The sequence below is a fragment of the Armigeres subalbatus genome, chromosome 2, assembly GCF_024139115.2.
Source record: "Armigeres subalbatus isolate Guangzhou_Male chromosome 2, GZ_Asu_2, whole genome shotgun sequence".
Taxonomy (NCBI): Eukaryota; Metazoa; Arthropoda; class Insecta; order Diptera; family Culicidae; genus Armigeres; species Armigeres subalbatus.
The window spans coordinates 373,187,094-373,204,136 of NC_085140.1; the positions used below are offsets into that span (position 1 = coordinate 373,187,094).

At 37.3% G+C, this 17,043-nt stretch overlaps 1 protein-coding gene across 1 annotated transcript in view; it reads left to right on the plus strand.

The window, feature by feature from the left end:
• The window catches only part of LOC134213082 (mitogen-activated protein kinase 1), a 329,641-nt gene that overhangs the window by 600 nt on the left and 311,998 nt on the right, over positions 1-17,043 (plus strand). Inside the window, exon 2 of the mRNA XM_062691664.1 lies at positions 15,827-16,381. Within this exon, the coding sequence (XP_062547648.1) occupies positions 16,188-16,381 (194 nt within the window). The 5' untranslated portion in view covers positions 15,827-16,187. The remainder of the gene's footprint in view (positions 1-15,826; positions 16,382-17,043) is intronic.

Consider the following 17,043-nt stretch of genomic DNA (forward strand, 5'->3'; position numbering starts at 1 on the left):
CGGGTTGGAATCCGATTCTGACGACGAAAAAAAAGGCAAAAGAGGGAGGAAAAATTACGATGTGACAGCTGGTGATGGAATGATTTTGTTTCCAGGATAAGAAGCAACAGTGTCTTAAAATAAAATAAAAATGGTGACGACAGCTAAAGGATATTTGGGGGATTGAATATTGTCGGTGAGCAGCCCAGCCCCGGTTCCGCCCATTTTTTCATACAACCCAGTGTTGGACTGGCACAAATCACAAAGCAGTGCTGGGTTATAGAAATGGTGAAGTTTTTGAGCGAACCGCAGAAGGAAGTGCTAATAATCGACAAATGCAAAACAGAATGTGCTGGTGTGAGAAGCAAAAAAAAGTAATATGCAAAAAAGAGGAAAAGTGTTGAAGTGGAAGTAATTTTGTGAGTCATCTCCTTCTACTTCAACTGCTGACAAGAGGAGCCGAAATAAAGCATCTGCTGCTTGGACGAAGGAGAACATGTTGGTCAATCTTTCAAAAGATGTAATTTGATACTTTAAAATTGCTCATCAAACTGAGTAGTGTCGTTTGGCAGTCCGATAGCCGCTGAGCTTACAAAAGAATAGTGAAACAATATCAAAAAATGTTGTTCCCTCTGTTGTAAAAGTAAAAGTGTGTAAAGAAAATGACAGAATTCGTCCGCCCTCTGGAAGAATCAGAAGATCAAAATGCTATCGAATCAAGAAGATGCCAAACAAGTTTCTATTAATACTGATAGTGTCATATTTACATGGCTTTGAAGAAGAGCTGATAGTCGGTGATAATTCCACACTAAATTGTGTTCAATTAGTTTGTAGTTGACGACGATGACAACATTCATAGTGTTGCATTTGAACGAAAAGCCCTCCCCCGAAAATAGACCCACAGTCGGATGTGTCGTTCTATGCTGTGTCTATCATCAAATAGCGCTGCAATACATGCACGCAAAACACCTTAGCATAATCAGTGCTTGATTAGTGTTGTTACTACACTGAGACAAAAACAGTTTTTTCCTCATCTTTGTTTTTTTCTGTTTACTATACATATTTATTTGTGTCTTGTGTTCAATGGTTTCCAGTTGGCGAGCAAAGGCGTAGGATTGACAATCCAGAAATGGCGAGTTCGATTGTAGGTCCGAATTAAGGTGTTTTTGGGCGGATAACATTTTCGACACCCTGGGAAGAGTTCAAATGTTTTTTTTCCAGGTCAAATTAAGAACATTGATTTAAGAACGTTTTTTGGTAAGATTCCTACAACGTATCGGTTTAAAAGAAAAATCTAATATTCATAACACCTATTTGTTAGGTTATTGAACACATTCCTAAAATTTAAAGCAACTGATGGAATTCTTGGCATTATGCCTAAATTTTAACAAAATATATGTAGGTTTGAAAGAAGTTTGTAAATATGAGACCTTGATAAATATTATAAGTAGAAGGATATTATTGAAGCAAAATATTCCTTCCACTCCTCTAAGCTGTTTAGTTATCCAGACTTCGACTATCAATTTGTAAATACTAATATCATCTTCCAAACTTAAACGTACATGTTCATGATGGAATTAGAGACGAAAGTATAGAATTGATAGTTCCGTTAGAATACGGCAGGCATGAAGAATGTTTTTTTTATAGAAGTCGATTTGAAAGCAAGCGGAGAGCAATATTTGTGATGGGGTATATCGCACGACCTTCCTTCTGCCAAACTCCCGTATGAAGGCGGAGGGAAGAATATCAGTGTGGGAGCTGATATATCTCCACTGGCTGGAGAGTGGAGATGCAGAGGTATACTCGGTCTCTAATAGCAACGAGAGTCGGACTAACAATCCTTCCCTTCCTATATGACCGTAAGGACGTGGCCAGCGCCGTTATTGACTGAAAATATATGAGCTATTGAAACGTGTACTTTGAGAATGGATAGCTAGCATCAAGTCCCATTCAGTTAGTTCTCTGTACAATTTCACAAGTTCTAGTCAATCACGGAGTAGCAACAACTACGAATTGTACGGTCATAGATTCGCTCAAAAATTTTGGCTGGCCCTATTTCGGCGCTCCTCCACATTACACGACTGATCTCTAACTTTTCTCAATGCATATAAATTAGATAACAAGAAGACCACTAACCGTCAATATTAATTGTAACTGGTCTTGTTATATCCTAACTTTCATGAAAAACCAAAAAGAAATAGATTCAAGGCATAGTGCCCTATACACACACTCGCCCTAATGGCAGTTGCTATACATATTTTTGACAGTAACTGTTTCCAACGCTGATACTATCGTTTTCACATTTTATTTATTGAACTCTGTTGAAAATTTCAACATAGAATCAGTTTAATATTATGGACTTCTTATTTTTCAGAACATTCAAATTATTGAGCTGTAGCGATGATGGTGCCATAGTAGTGGTAGTGTTGGTTCACCAACAATTTTGACGTAATAAGCTCATTCATAATTTGGCGTCAGAAATAAGAATTATAAGGTCAGAACTAATCCAGTACAGAAGTAAAACAAAACCCTATTTTTACACTGAAATTAAGATTGCAAACGAAGAAAACCCTTAAAATATCGAGATTACAATCCATCCATTATCAATATTTCTATTTGACCGGGGTTCTTCCAAATCGCATCAAGCGCCGACAAAAAATACCCATTTTTCTGCCCAAGTTTTCGCTTAGCATATTTATTTTTACTAAAAATCGTACATTCAAAGTTAATTGCCTATATGCCGGGTATTAAGCCACCAGGAGTGGAAATTAATTACTATGTCTGAAACTCGATTATGCATATGCACAACATGTGATAGATTTAGTTTGGAAAAGGTATTGGAGGGTAACCGCCCCTTCGGTGGGGTTTGATCCCACGAAACCAGTACGCTAGACAGATAGAAATGTTACGATCAAAATATCACAAGTCAGTCAAAAGGTCGCTTGGTGCGTTCTAGCGTTTAGTTTTTAATCCAGGAGTTCCTCCAGGAATTCATCGAAAAAAAATCTTGAAATGGTGGTATTTCATAAATTTATCCAGAATTTTTTTGGAAAGTCTTCTAGACATTTTTCTGTAAATACTTTAAACAATTCTATGGGAAAAACCTCCAGGAATTATTTCGGTAAGTCATCCAAAACATTTTTTAGGCATACCAACTGAATTCCTTCAGAAATCGTTTACATATTCCATCAAAAAGTATTCCAGGAATTCATTTTAAAATTCCAACAGGACTTCCTTTGGAAAATCCTTCGAAAATTAATTCAGAAACTTCTTCGGAACTTCCTAAAGGAGTTGCTTTCGAATTTCACTAACTCCCCACAAATTCCTTCGGAAATTTTATAGGACAACCTTAGTAAGTTCCGTAAAGAATTCTTCTGGAAATTCTTCTAAGGATTTTTGAAGGAATTTACAAATGAATTACTGAAGGATTTTCCGAAGGAGAACTTGAATGGATTTTCGAAAAGTATTCTTAAAGAAAGTTCTGAGAGAAATGCTAAAGGAATTTCCGAAGGAGTTTCTAAACGAATTTCTTCGGGAACTTCCGGGTGAATCCCTGAAGGGTTTTCGTTACATTGAAATGTCAAATGGAATTTCCTGAAAAAAATGCCTAGATTTTTCAAGGAATCTTTTCGGGATTTCCTCCAGGATTTATAAAAATTGGCGAAAAATCTTTTTTTTTGTGGGTCGCGTGCACCATTGTGTCCCAGTTGAACTCCGCCAGTATCAATTTTTTAAGCAATGATGTATGTGTAAAAACATGTTTAATGAATGTTTGAGATGTGTTATGAGTTGTGCAGTCAAAAATCCAGACGACTGGGCTTGCTTGTGCCTTGAAATTACTTACGTTTACTTCAGCGCACTCTAATTATCTCTCTCTGTGTTGAAGAGGGTACGGTAATTCAACATAATGGTCCTTCGAGCCTGATTATTAAGAAACTATACGGTTCGGAGGACCAAATGTTGGGTAGCCGGCTTACCTCCTTCGTTTCAATCAGTGGGACCTTCCTTTACTGTCTTCAAACTGGTTGAGGGTGAATCCTAAATCCCACAAATATTGCACACACGGCTGTTTAAACTTAGCTTCAGGATTAAAACACAAGAGCAAGAGTGTTATTCAAGAATTTAAATAGCATGTTCGACTTCACTGAACTGGTTATTTGCAACAAGATACATGTATCATACACAACAATTATTTTCAATGTGATTCTTTACTGGACTTTAGGCAGTGGTAATCAATGATCGACCAGAAAAAAATAATCAAGATTGCTTTCATAAGGAGAGGGCGGGAAGAGTATCAGCGTGGAAATTGATCTCTCTTCAACGCTAATACTCTTCCCTTTCTCTTCGAATGGAAGATTGACAGAAGTTCGTTCGATTCAAATCGTAACGCAAATTGCCCACGGCTCGCTTTTTAAAATCCACTTCTATATAAAAAAATTCTACCGTATCTCAAAGGAACTATCAATTCTATACTTTCGCCTCAAATTCTATCATGAAAATGTATATCTGAGTTTGGAGAATTATATATATTAGTATTTCCTTATCTTTGTTAAATGCGGCTAATTTTATGCAGCAGTAATTTACACATCCCATAAATCAAAGAGATTCGAAAAAACATGTCCCCCTCTGATTATTTTTGTCTGAAATTAAAAAATTGATGGATCAACAATAAAATTTCCATTTTTTAGAATTTTCAGAACATTCTTTAACAAATCCAAGGAGTTTCTGATTTTTTCATTTTAAAAATAATTGTTATTATCCCCCTTGACCTTTCGGAGACCAATAGAACATAACTATCAACAAATATTTGTAACGATCTTTCTCTCTAAATAGAAATCCATATATCAGGATCTTACATATAGTTTACTCAACTTGAACTAAATTTGAAACCACACCAATTGAAACTAAAAAAAAATGTGTTAGTAAAGAAATCCGTAGATTTCTGCAAAAAAAAATTAAATATCTGTAGTTTTTATCTATGGAAATTCCCGTGGATCTGGCATCGCTGCGTCCAATCTATCACTGACTGTCCAGTGTCCACTCTATGTGCATCGTCGAGCTACTCATAACACCACAGTCAAACTTATATGTGCTCCAGTGACCTGCATAATAAAAAGCCCACTTGCCGTTTTTCATACAAAATGGTCAACTTTGGAGATCTAGATCTCGATTGCGTGTGAACCAATTTTGCTGAAAATTTGACCAGAGCTCAGATATAACTTGAAATTTACCACACCACCACCACACCACCACCGACCATATTGATTCATAGGGTAAAAAATTATCGCGGTAATACCCAAATGATTTTTTTGGCAAAAAAATTGATTTTATAATATCTTGAAAACTACAACTCTTAGGGCCAATTTCTTCACCTCCGCTTAACTCTTAAACGGTGCTTACCCATACGCTTAAACTTGGTTTAAGCACTAAGCGGAGGTGAAGAAATCGGCCCTTAGTGTACAAGTTTATTTCGCAAACTTTTTTGTATTGCCAAAATTCGCGTTTTTGATGAATAAGTCATCAGTTTACAACCTTTAGAATTCAAGATATTTAAAAAATAAATTTTTGCCAAAAAATCATTTTGGTAATACCGCAATCATTTTTTAGTCTATGAATCAATATGGTCGAAATTCAGGTGTAGTAAAATTCAAGCTGTTATATCTGTGCTCTGGTCAAATTTTCAGCAAAATTGGTACACACGCAATCGAGATCTAGATCTCCAAAGTTGACCATTCTGTATGAAAAACGGCTAGTGGGCTTTTTATTATGCCGGTCACTGTATATTAACATATACATGGATAGACGGTGAAAGGCTGGCTTGCCTCCTTACTTCCGGTGCACCTTGGGGCATAGTTTCACTTAGAGTCCCGCACTGGCACTCGGACGATGATCAGCCGCCCCTAACACAAAAGTTCAACTCAATGGACGCAGTGGTTCTACGCTCCAACAAAAAATATGGAGAACAGACGCTCAGTAAGATTTGCACCTCCGGAGATGAGCGACCCCCTCCCCTGTCAGCATACGACCATAGTTCCCACCGGGGTTGGTTACCCGGTCCTCCCTAAGCGGCAAACCAGAGTAAACGCGACGTGCGATGCGACGCGTATCCCGGCCAGCGCCACGAGGAGGTAGGGATAGGAATTGCTGGGTAAGAGCAAGAGGCTAAGGCTTTGCTGGCATTCCGCATTAGTAAGGTTTATACTGCCGTTCTACGCATAATTGTCCCATGTTACCTTTGATGAAAAAATTCAAACTCAAGTCACATTGTCCCACCAATTTAAGAATCGATTCGATTCTCAAATTTATCAAATATTTTCGGGATGTTATGAGCGTAGGCAACACTTTTCCAGGACATAAAACGAATCCCTACTTATTTAAACGGTTTTCAGCCTCTATTATCATCAGACAACAACTTAATTTTTTCAGTGGGACAAATTGACTCGAGTTTGAGATTTTTCATCAAGGGTAACATGGGACAATTATGCGTAGAAGGGCAGTATATTTGAATGATAATTCTGTGATAATTCGCGCACTGTTCTCATCTGAAAATTGCAATCATTAAATATCGTTTGAGAATGATTCAGCACAACACTGTTCGAGAAATGACACTGATGACGACCTTAGTGTTGAGGACGCAATACGTATTTGTTATAGTTATAAACCAAATGAAATAGTTTTGACTCGTCTCATGACAAGTGACGATATTTCACTAAACAGATTATAAGAATATTTTCATTCATCAAAATATGTTCCCTATTTGCCCTCATTTTGAAGCCATATTTTTCTCGGAATAGGAACGTTATTATACATAGTTTTGCTTCTACTACGATGCAACCTAATCTTACAAGTAGATTCTCTAATGCACAGTACGATAATAACTGCTACGTGCCAGTTGTACACAAAAGACCTAACAGTGAGGTTTCTGAATAGTGTGATGATTCACTGGATAACAACGCTCCGAATGCTGCTGATATGATGGTCTTATATTTTAATACCGAATGACTAGGTGCATCAATATTTGCAAAAGGTGATTTATTAACGTAGAAGAACTAAACTGAATTTAAACTACGTCGTTTATAATGTACACTGGGGGAAATGGAAAAAAGGGAAAAGTGTAAAAATCGACTCAAAAAATTGGAATTGTACATATTTTACAGTTTTTAACACACCATAACATTGTGCAAAAATGTACTTCAATGTTCTCACTAATACTATACTATACTACACTAATACCATATTTGCTTTAATAAAATCAATTCTAATTTGCGCAATTTGCCTCTTTTTCCAGTGAATTTATGTCACAGGTGACCATTATAATACAGTTAAACTAATCAGTTAATCACATTCAATTTGTAGTGGTTTGTACAATGATAGCAAATGAAGTGATATTACACTTACCCCTGGTATAAAAAACTGCGGGGGAAGTGGGTAATGTTCTGATCACGCAAATGTTTCCTTCCCTTCAGGGTTTATTTCAATAGCTGTTAATCTTAATATGTTTCTTCTTTGTTATCATGATGTTTTCAGTGGTGATTGGACTAATATAAATAAGAAAACGCCTGATTAATCCACCTATCGGCATTGATGCCTTTCTAGTGTTTAGATATGTATACTAAAAACGTATAAGAATGATAAAACATAGCACTGATAGGTGAATAGATTCCATTATAAACATTTATTTATGTTCATAACAAGTTTCACCGTTGAATACAATTTGTTCCGATCAAATCGTTTAGGGATAAGTGCATGGAAATGGGTAATAATTTTGTACGTGTTTTGCGCACACACACATACATACAAACACGCACACACAGACATCATCTCAATTCGATAAACTGAATCGTTGTTTATAACACTCTACGTCTCATTCTGGATCTAGAAAGTTCATATTTGGGGCGAACATATATACTTTACATACACTTAGCGTTCGAGAAGGCAAAATCAGCCCCCTAGCTATTACAAGAATTTCTTGGGTACTTATTCTGTTAATCCAACAAAATTATTCAAGAAAATATACTCAGAGCACTTACCCTTTTGATTTTAATTATATGTCACTACTAATCACAATTGAAGGTCAAGATAATTTGGATTTTCCACTTACCCCATTCCACTGGGGTAAGTGGAAAAACAACTCCTAATTTTCAAATCTTTTTCCATAAATTTCAAGCGACCCATAATGATTAATTGCATTTAGATCACTCAAACTGGTTTTACAATTATTTTTTTAATTTTATTATTATTATTATTTAATTATTATTTTTTAAATTTTTTTCTTCAACTTTTCCTTTTCCACTTCCCCCAGTACAATTAGTTATCATTGGGGTAATAGTTATGTCACATGTTTCTTCTTCTTCTTCTTATTGGCATTACATCCCCACACTGGGACAGAGCCGCCTCGCAGCTTAGTGTTCATTAAGCACTTCCACAGTTATTAACTGCGAGGTTTCTAAGCCAGGTTACCATTTTTGCTTCGTATATCATGAAGCTAACACGATGATACTTTTATGCCCAGGGAAGTTGAGACAATTTCCAATCCGAAAATTGCCTAGATCGGCACCGGGAATCGAACCCAGCCACCCTCAGCATGGTCTTGCTTTGTAGCCGTGCGTTTTACCGCACGTCTTGATACTTTTCGTCTTTTTATTTTTGTATAAAAAATAAATATAGTTTATGTATGTCAGTACTACGAAATTTATTGTCAATAATTCCGGAAAACTTGGCGATTCTGGCGTAATGCCAGTCGTAATGTGGCAAGGTAAAACTTCGTAGCTGCTCTGTGTCAACGCATAATTTTTATTTATGCGCGTTTCGACCACCCTGTTTCAAAACTGAAAATGATTCTTTGAGTTTTATGTGGTACTAATTAGTAATATTCCGTTTGTTTCCTGCATGATTGTAAGTTATGGCAAAAATTGTGCCGCACAATTCTAGTTTTACTTTATTTTGTTTTATAACTGTTGGCGCTTCCCTTATTATAGCCTTTCTCGGATTGTTTATCAATTTTGATCTTAGATTTCGAACTGTTTCATTAACCAAATCGATCGTTTAATTAATTGGGTCAGTTGATAAATTTGCCCAGGTGTCCAATTCAACCATTTTAAAAGAAGGATTAGCCAGTAGATGCGCAATTAGACGGTTTTGAAAATGCGGTAAATTGCCTAATTTGGTAATACCTAGACCAAAATTTGGAAAGGGTGTAACAGCCAAAATTTATTCCTTCTGATAAACCTATATTTACTCCCGGTCAAAAGTTTGGGTTCACCCTCGAAAAATATAGGCAAAAGTTTTTGGTCGTATTTTCGCCGTGTTACAACCAATTTCGGGGATTGTTAGCTCAATACAAAGAACATGAGTAGATTTTGCATCGTAGGCCCAAACTTTTGGCCGATGCATACCATGCACTTGAGTGAACATTTTGTTTTTTTAAAAATAAAACAAAATTTTTTCGCCGAAATTTCATCAATGCATCTCAAAGATGATTAAAATTGGGTTCCGTTCCACTTTTTATTTCGAAATTTTGTGGGCTCAATTTTGAGAAAAATCAACATATTTTTACAACATAAATATAAGAAAAATGTGTATCTTAATGTAATATTTTAGCACATAAAAATTAAAAATTGTTAGTTTAAAATACCTACGATGCAAGATCTACTCATATTCTTTGTATTGAGCTAACAATACCCGAAATCGGATGTAAGTCGGCGAAAACACGGCCAAAAACTTTTGCCTATACTTTTTGAGGGTGAGCCCAAACTTTTGGCCGGGAGTGTAAGTGAACGAAAAATCAGAAGGAATAAATGGCTGTTACGCCTTTTGCAAATGTTGGTTTAGGATTAGGATTAGGACTAATTGCATCCTGATATATTTCCGTGTTCAAATCGGTCAGTATTTTTATATATGTCAAAGATTATCAGGGACATTCTTGAAGTGGAATTTATTGCCTTTCTCCAGTATGCAACAAAGCTTAACATAACAATGCGATCGTCGCAAAATATTGCTTTAAAATATTCCAACAAAGAATACAGTCTGGTAGGCTGAGAAGTCACATCGATCTTCTTTATTGTTTTGTTCATAGCATTCCGGGCAGCAGCCATGAACAGAATAACAAAACATGATATGGACTTGACTGATATATGTAAGAGATAAAGGAACAGGCAACGATATCAAAAATTTACACCGAAATATTACGCATTGCAAGAAAAAATTGGAATCCTGGAAAATTCAAAGCGCCTCCAATGAATATTTTCCTGGTTAGTGATCGAAGACAGCTATGCTAAATTCACTGTGTTTTGTTTATATTTATAATTTTGGCATTTCTGAAGAGGAACAGGATTAGTGAGGATATTTAAAGCTCTTCTTATTCGATGGCGCTACATTCCTACTGGAAATTTGCCAGTGGGGAAACGCACAATTCCGAAACAAAAATAATTTATTGCACGAATGACCGAACAGAAGAGACTTATTCAATGAAATTCATAAGTTAAAGATTGGGAGTTTTAGGGGGGAGCGAGGACTATGCGCCACGCCTGGCCACTGTCTTAGCTGGGCGGTTTGACAGCGGGCTTATATGAAAAGCAGCATCTGCATGCAGACCCCACCTCACCGACTGTGCTTCGCTCATAGCGCATTAGCCTGATGAATCCTGGTGCTGGGTAGTATTCTCTTTACAGACTTGATACGGTGGCCTCGTGGTAAGGCAGTTTATCCAGGTTCATTAGGCCGTCCATAATCAATCATTATATAAGAGTTTTAGGACATGAAAATATAGCACTGAAGCACTTCTTCTTCTTCTTATTGGCATTGCATCCCCACACTGGGACAGAGCCGCCTCGCAGCTTAGTGTTCATTAAGCACTTCCACAGTTATTAACTGCGAGGTTTCTAAGCCAAGTTACCATTTTTGCATTCGTATATCATGAGGCTAACACGATGATACTTTTATGCCCAGGGAAGTCGAGACAATTTCCAAGCCGAAAACTGCCTAGACCGGCACCGGGAATCGAACCCAGCCACCCTCAGCATGGTCTTGCTTTGTAGCCGCGCGTCTTACCGCACGGCTAAGGAGGGCCCCCACTGAAGCACTGAACCAATGTATATTAGATTTTTATGCAGTCAACAGCAATATAATCAGGAATACTTTTGGGGTAAACTTAAATTTACTATAGTGGTTTTCATAATACAACGGGCCAAGGGATCAATTCTCTCTTAAATCTGTTTATACATTGGTATACCACTGACAAAGACTAATTATTTAGTCATTGGTGTTGCAATAATTATTTATTACATGTTTATGTACACAGCATTCAAATTGTTGGAACTTTAAGACAATTGATTCAACGCACACTATCTATGATTTGTTCTATGCGGAGATTGCCTTCTGCGCGTTATTTCCGCGCTTTCCAAATTTTGTTTTTTCTCCGTAATATCATTTAAGTATCAATATATGCTATGGATAAGATCAAAATAATGACTCATTTTGCTATCTTATCAACATTTGATATTATTGAGGTATTTTCGTCTACTCGGGATACAGGTCAGCCTCGTTATAAGCCAACTTTTTGCCTTTCTCGTACAACAAAGTTGTACCGAAAGGCTATCATTTCACTCCGAAAACGAACTTTTTATATAAGTATCGGAGACCATAGTATTATATACCAATCGACTCAGCTCGACGGATTAATCAAATGTCTGTCTGTGTGTATGTGTGTGTGTGTATGTGTGTGCACAAAAGCTAAGAAAAGCACTAGACAACTTTTCATATAGTAACCCTTAACCGATTTTAACAAGTTGCATTCGAAAGGTGGTAAAGCCTAGTTGATCACTATTGAATTTGATAAAGATTGACCGTTGCGTTTGAAAGTTATTAAGAAAATGGTACATAAAACTGTATTAGCGCCATATAAGGTTGGTGTTTTGGCTAAATGCGAGAAAGGTAGTATCACTACTCGGTGAATTAAGTTGGTTTTTATTGTTTCGTTGCTTTATGTCAGGGCTGCCAAACGTACGACCCGTGGGCCGGATGCGGCCTTTGGCTCGTGGCCCGTGGCGTGTAAGAAAAAAATACTTCATAACCGGCTCGAGGGGCTAGGGGCCCTCCTTAGCCATGCGGTAAGACGCGCGGCTACAAAGCAAGACCATGCTGAGGGTGGCTGGGTTCGATTCCCGGTGCCGGTCTAGGCAATTTTCGGATTGGAAATTGTTTCGACTTCCCTGGGCATACAAGTGAATCATTTGTTTGAGAAACTGCATAAGTCCATTTTACACTATTTCGAGAAAACAACAAAAAACTGTTTTTGAACCAATTTGCCGAATCTTTCGATTTCTTCGATACAGATCAATAGTTTTTGGCAAAACTCAACACCCTGGTGCACTTTCTGTGCAAAAAATGTATCCAGTACTCCACTATTGCTCTTCAAAGTACGTGGACATATGTAGTTTCTCAAACAAACGAAAAAAAAATCATACATTCCTGAACAAAAAATTGTTTTTCGTATTTTTTGCCAGAATACATATTTTTGGACGAGGATTCAGAATATATAAAAATCTCATTTTGGCCAAAAATGTTACATATGCAGTTTCTCAAACAAACGGTTCAAGTATTATCGTGTTAGCCTCATGATATTATACGAATGCAAAAATGGTAACCTGGCTTAGAAACCTCGCAGTTAATAACTGTGGAAGTGCTTAATGAACACTAAGCTGCGGGGCGGCTCTGTCCCAGTGTGGGGATGTAATGCCAATAAGAAGAAGAAGAAGAAGAAGAACCGGCTCGAAAGCTTATCTGTCGGGCTCAGGAAGCTCCTTCTTTTTTTTTTATTAAAAAAAAATAAATCTGGGCAAGCACGAAGTCGAATGATGCAGCACGGGCCAGTTTTGCTTTTTTTTTTTTTCGATTTTGGCAATACAAATGAAACCTTTCCAGGACGAAAAACTTATTAGGGAATGCATATCGGCTGTTGTTGATATGGTGTGCTCTTAAAAAAAAGCCTCCTTCAGTAGTATTAACTTTTTTTGTGTCTTTATTAGAGAGGTTTTCAGCCCTGGGCTGGCTCACCTCAGTAGTATTATTTTGTGGTAAAGCACGGCGAAGAATAAGAGTTTTCACAAAAGACTTGAAGATTACGTTCCGTGAAAAAGCACCCTGCTTCTGATTTTACCTGCTTACAATCGATGAAAATATTGTCGGCGTAGCACCAACTTAGAATTCGAATCGTCGGGCAAAACAAAACTCATCGTTTTGAATATATAAGACTGAGAAAGCCAAAAAAAAAATCCTCCAAATTATGTTGACGAAAATGGAAGCAGAATACCAATGCGCAAGCTGCATGATCCTGAATAAGTGAGTGGCTTGGCCTTTATAGTAGATGTCACCAAACATCTCAATGACTTGAACATACAGTTGCAAATCAGGGATCATCGCGTCTACCTTTTATTTATCCAACAAGCAAGCTATTTAAACAAAATTGAAACAATTTACCACAATTGATCGTCGAAAACTGATAGCTTCAATCCTCTAGAAAATAGTCCAAGCCTTTCAACAGAAATAATCAAGCCTATTCGCTAATTTTGAGAACACAGTTCCTCAACATCGTTTATTGATGTTAATAATATATTTGGAATGTTTCAAATTGAGATAATTGACCTCCAATGCGTGCTCAAATTAAAATTTCAGAAAGACACATCTTCCGTAAAATATTTTTCCTTCTCAGGATATGTACTTTCTTGTGATCAACTCTCATAAATAATGAAAGCAGAAAAAAATTGATTGTTGATCTTCATTATCTGCTTGCGAAATTCGATCACCGATTGCGAAATCAATATGCGTCGAGTAATGAAAGGAAGTCAACAATTCCATGTCCTGTTATGTAAAAAGAAAAAGAAAATAAGCACACAAAAAAGATTGTTAAAACATGCAGATTGTTCGTGCATAGTTTTTATTCAAAACAATTCTGGAAAACTAAATGCCATGCTGGAAAAAAGTATTTTACTTTGTTTATTTTGAAAATGTACAAAAAATGTGTACCGAATATCTCTGGCCCGCCAGCAAGTGGTCATTTTGAAAATTGGCCTGTGGCTTGAAAATGTTGGGCAGGCCTGCTTTATGTAGAAGTTACGTTGTGTAGGGGTGATCGGGGCAATATGGGCCACCTAAGGAAATTGTTCCGAAAAGCGCTGAAAAGCTCCAAAAATCGTCATTCAAATGTAGTTGACTTATACTAGGGAGTGTTACCTTTCATATTACGTCGATGAATGATGAAGAATGCGTTTAGAAATGGTTGGAATGCACTTTTGAAAATGTGTTGTTTTTATTGTGGGTTCCCGACTTTATGGTTCAATAAGGGCCACCCATTCAAAACGTTCTTTTGGGAGAGAAAAGTGTCGTAATGTGGATGAATATGATATTGCATACAAAATGAGATTAATAAGCCGCGCAACAGCGGACCGAATCGATTTGCCACTCTTCGCCGTTTGCGCAGACACATTTCAATTGGTCTATGGTCATTTTTTCTGTACCAATCGCAGTGATACGATATTGTAATTTATCCGTAATGAATCTAACATAGATAATAATGTTCTTGTATTCGGCAACTGAAATTTGAACTTGTTCGTATATTAGTACCTAATATGTATACCCATATTGCCCCATAGAGAGTGGTTTTGGTTAAAAAATGTTTTATGATAAATTCAGATTTGTATCAGTACAAACATATTCAATTATAATACATCTATTGATTGTGGTACATTTTTGACCTGTATTTTAATCAGTTATTTATATTTATAAACTTAAAAACTTATAATAATTTTGCCTATGCAGCGAAAATTTACATTTTCAAGTGTATTTTCATGTTTGAATTGAATTTTAATGCGGTTTTCACGTTGAGGCTTATGTGGAGCATTCTCTTAAAGATCATATAACTTTGAGATGATAAAACTTGTTAATAAGCTCAAATTGAGGGTGGCTCATATTGCCCCCATATTGGGGTCTCCAGTAACCTTGCGAGCAAAGGCGTAGGATTGCCAATCCGGAGATGGCGAGCTCGATTCTCGGTCCGGTCTAGGATGTTTTCGGGTTGGAAACTTTCTCGACACCTTGTGCATAGTGTATCCATTGTACTTGCCACACAAGATACACACACTTAGTTTTTATTTCTGCAGCTCGGCAAAAATCCGCACAGCCGTGCGCCAGCAAAATAAATAACTGATATTCCGGCAAAAATGATGTTTGTTAGCTGATTTTCGGCAAATTATTTGCTGATTTCCAGCAATTTTGACAGAAATCTCGGCAAAAAACATGTTTGCTGGGGCACGGCTGTGCGAATCTCGGTAAAAGTTGACCATTTTGCTGAGATCCCGGTTAAAAAAATTAAGTGTGCATACTCATGCAATTGCGGGCATAGAAAAGATTTCAATTAATAACTGATAAAATGCACTCCAAGTTCCATTGAAGAAGAAGAAGTCATATTGCCCCGTATGTTCATATTGCCCCTACTTCTCCTATTCAAATTTCATCAACATTGTGAATATGCTTACAGTGCTGGAATTGTTTTATTTTTAATTTTTTACCATGTAATAATAAACTTCCAAATTTCTAAAAAGTTCCTGTTGATACATAGTATCGATTTTTTTTATGATTGTCAACTCATCAATATTCACTTGTCATAAGACGAGTTAATACAATCCCATTGAATTCCACCACTTAATTGTATCTTGACAGATACGTATTTCGACCTCAACAGTAAGGCCAGTGGGATTGTATTAACTCGTCTTATGACAAGTGAAGAAATTCCACTAAAAAGCTCAAAATAATTTTCTTATCATCAATATTCTTTCTTCTCTTCCACAAACAGTACCGTGTAACATCGTGGTTGAATGTATTTTAGATTCAACATAAAAGTGGCGGATGCATTGAAGAAAGGTGATAGTAAAATCCCGAAAAGTTAAAAAAAAAATCATTTTGGTTGGCGCTAAGTTCCCCACCCACCGGTATTGCGTGTGTGAGTACGAAGAAAAAGTGCCGGTTGCCCTTTGAAAAGTGCAACTCCATACGAAATACGTAATCAAGGCGGGTTGCAGAAGAAAAAAAGCGAAAAGTAAGCAGAGTCAAAACAAACCACACCGCAACTGAGCCGGCCGGTTTACCAGTAGTTAGCGTGTTTCTTCGTCTTTCTCGTGCGTTTCGCGTTCGCCGTAGAAATTAGTTGGTGTCAAATGGCGGAAGCCGCCGGTCAGCAAAACAACAACGCCGCCCAAGCCGGTCAAGCCGCCGGCGGTGGGGGCACCTCCAACAACGGCATCAACAATACCAACCCCAACGCCGAGGTCATCCGGGGTCAGCTGTTCGAGGTGGGACCCCGCTACAACCAGCTGGCGTACATCGGCGAGGGAGCCTACGGAATGGTTGTGTAAGTATACTTCATCAGATCATACACAATTTATGGACTAGTTTTGCAGAGACTTACATATTTCCTGCTAAAAAGTATTATTTTTAAAGTTGCCAATAAATTTACCCAGTATACTCAAATGTAAAACTTTTGTCATTTTGCTATACAGTTGCATATTCTGTATTCTGATAAAACTATAGCAATAAAAAGGGTCACACAATTGTCCCGTGTAGGGAAAATAGCCAACAATTATTACCTTAATCGCATGTCATGAGCAGACAATTAAAACCTTTCTTTTATACTTCCATCACAGTTTTTGCTCAATTTCCCTCGTGAATTAAGTGTTATTTCATTGAAGTTGTATACTTCTGTCTGGCAAAAAAAAGGCAATGCCAGAACACCGGTGTGACATAAATCCGCTGAATCCACCACCAAGCCCAACTCAGAAACAAGGGCTTCAAGCTGGTGGGCAACTCGCTAATGACCGCCAGAGCGACTGTTCGGGGATTTTTTTTTCTGTGTTGGTACATATGTGTGAATGAGGAAAATCGTGACAGTGCGGTGTTAATTTTTCCCGGCCACAAGTCGAGATATAATCGCAAAAAGCTACGAACGTCATTGCTGGCAGGGCAGTGCCTTGGTGGGTAATATTCTTCACAGAACTGTATTTTCCATGTTGGGAA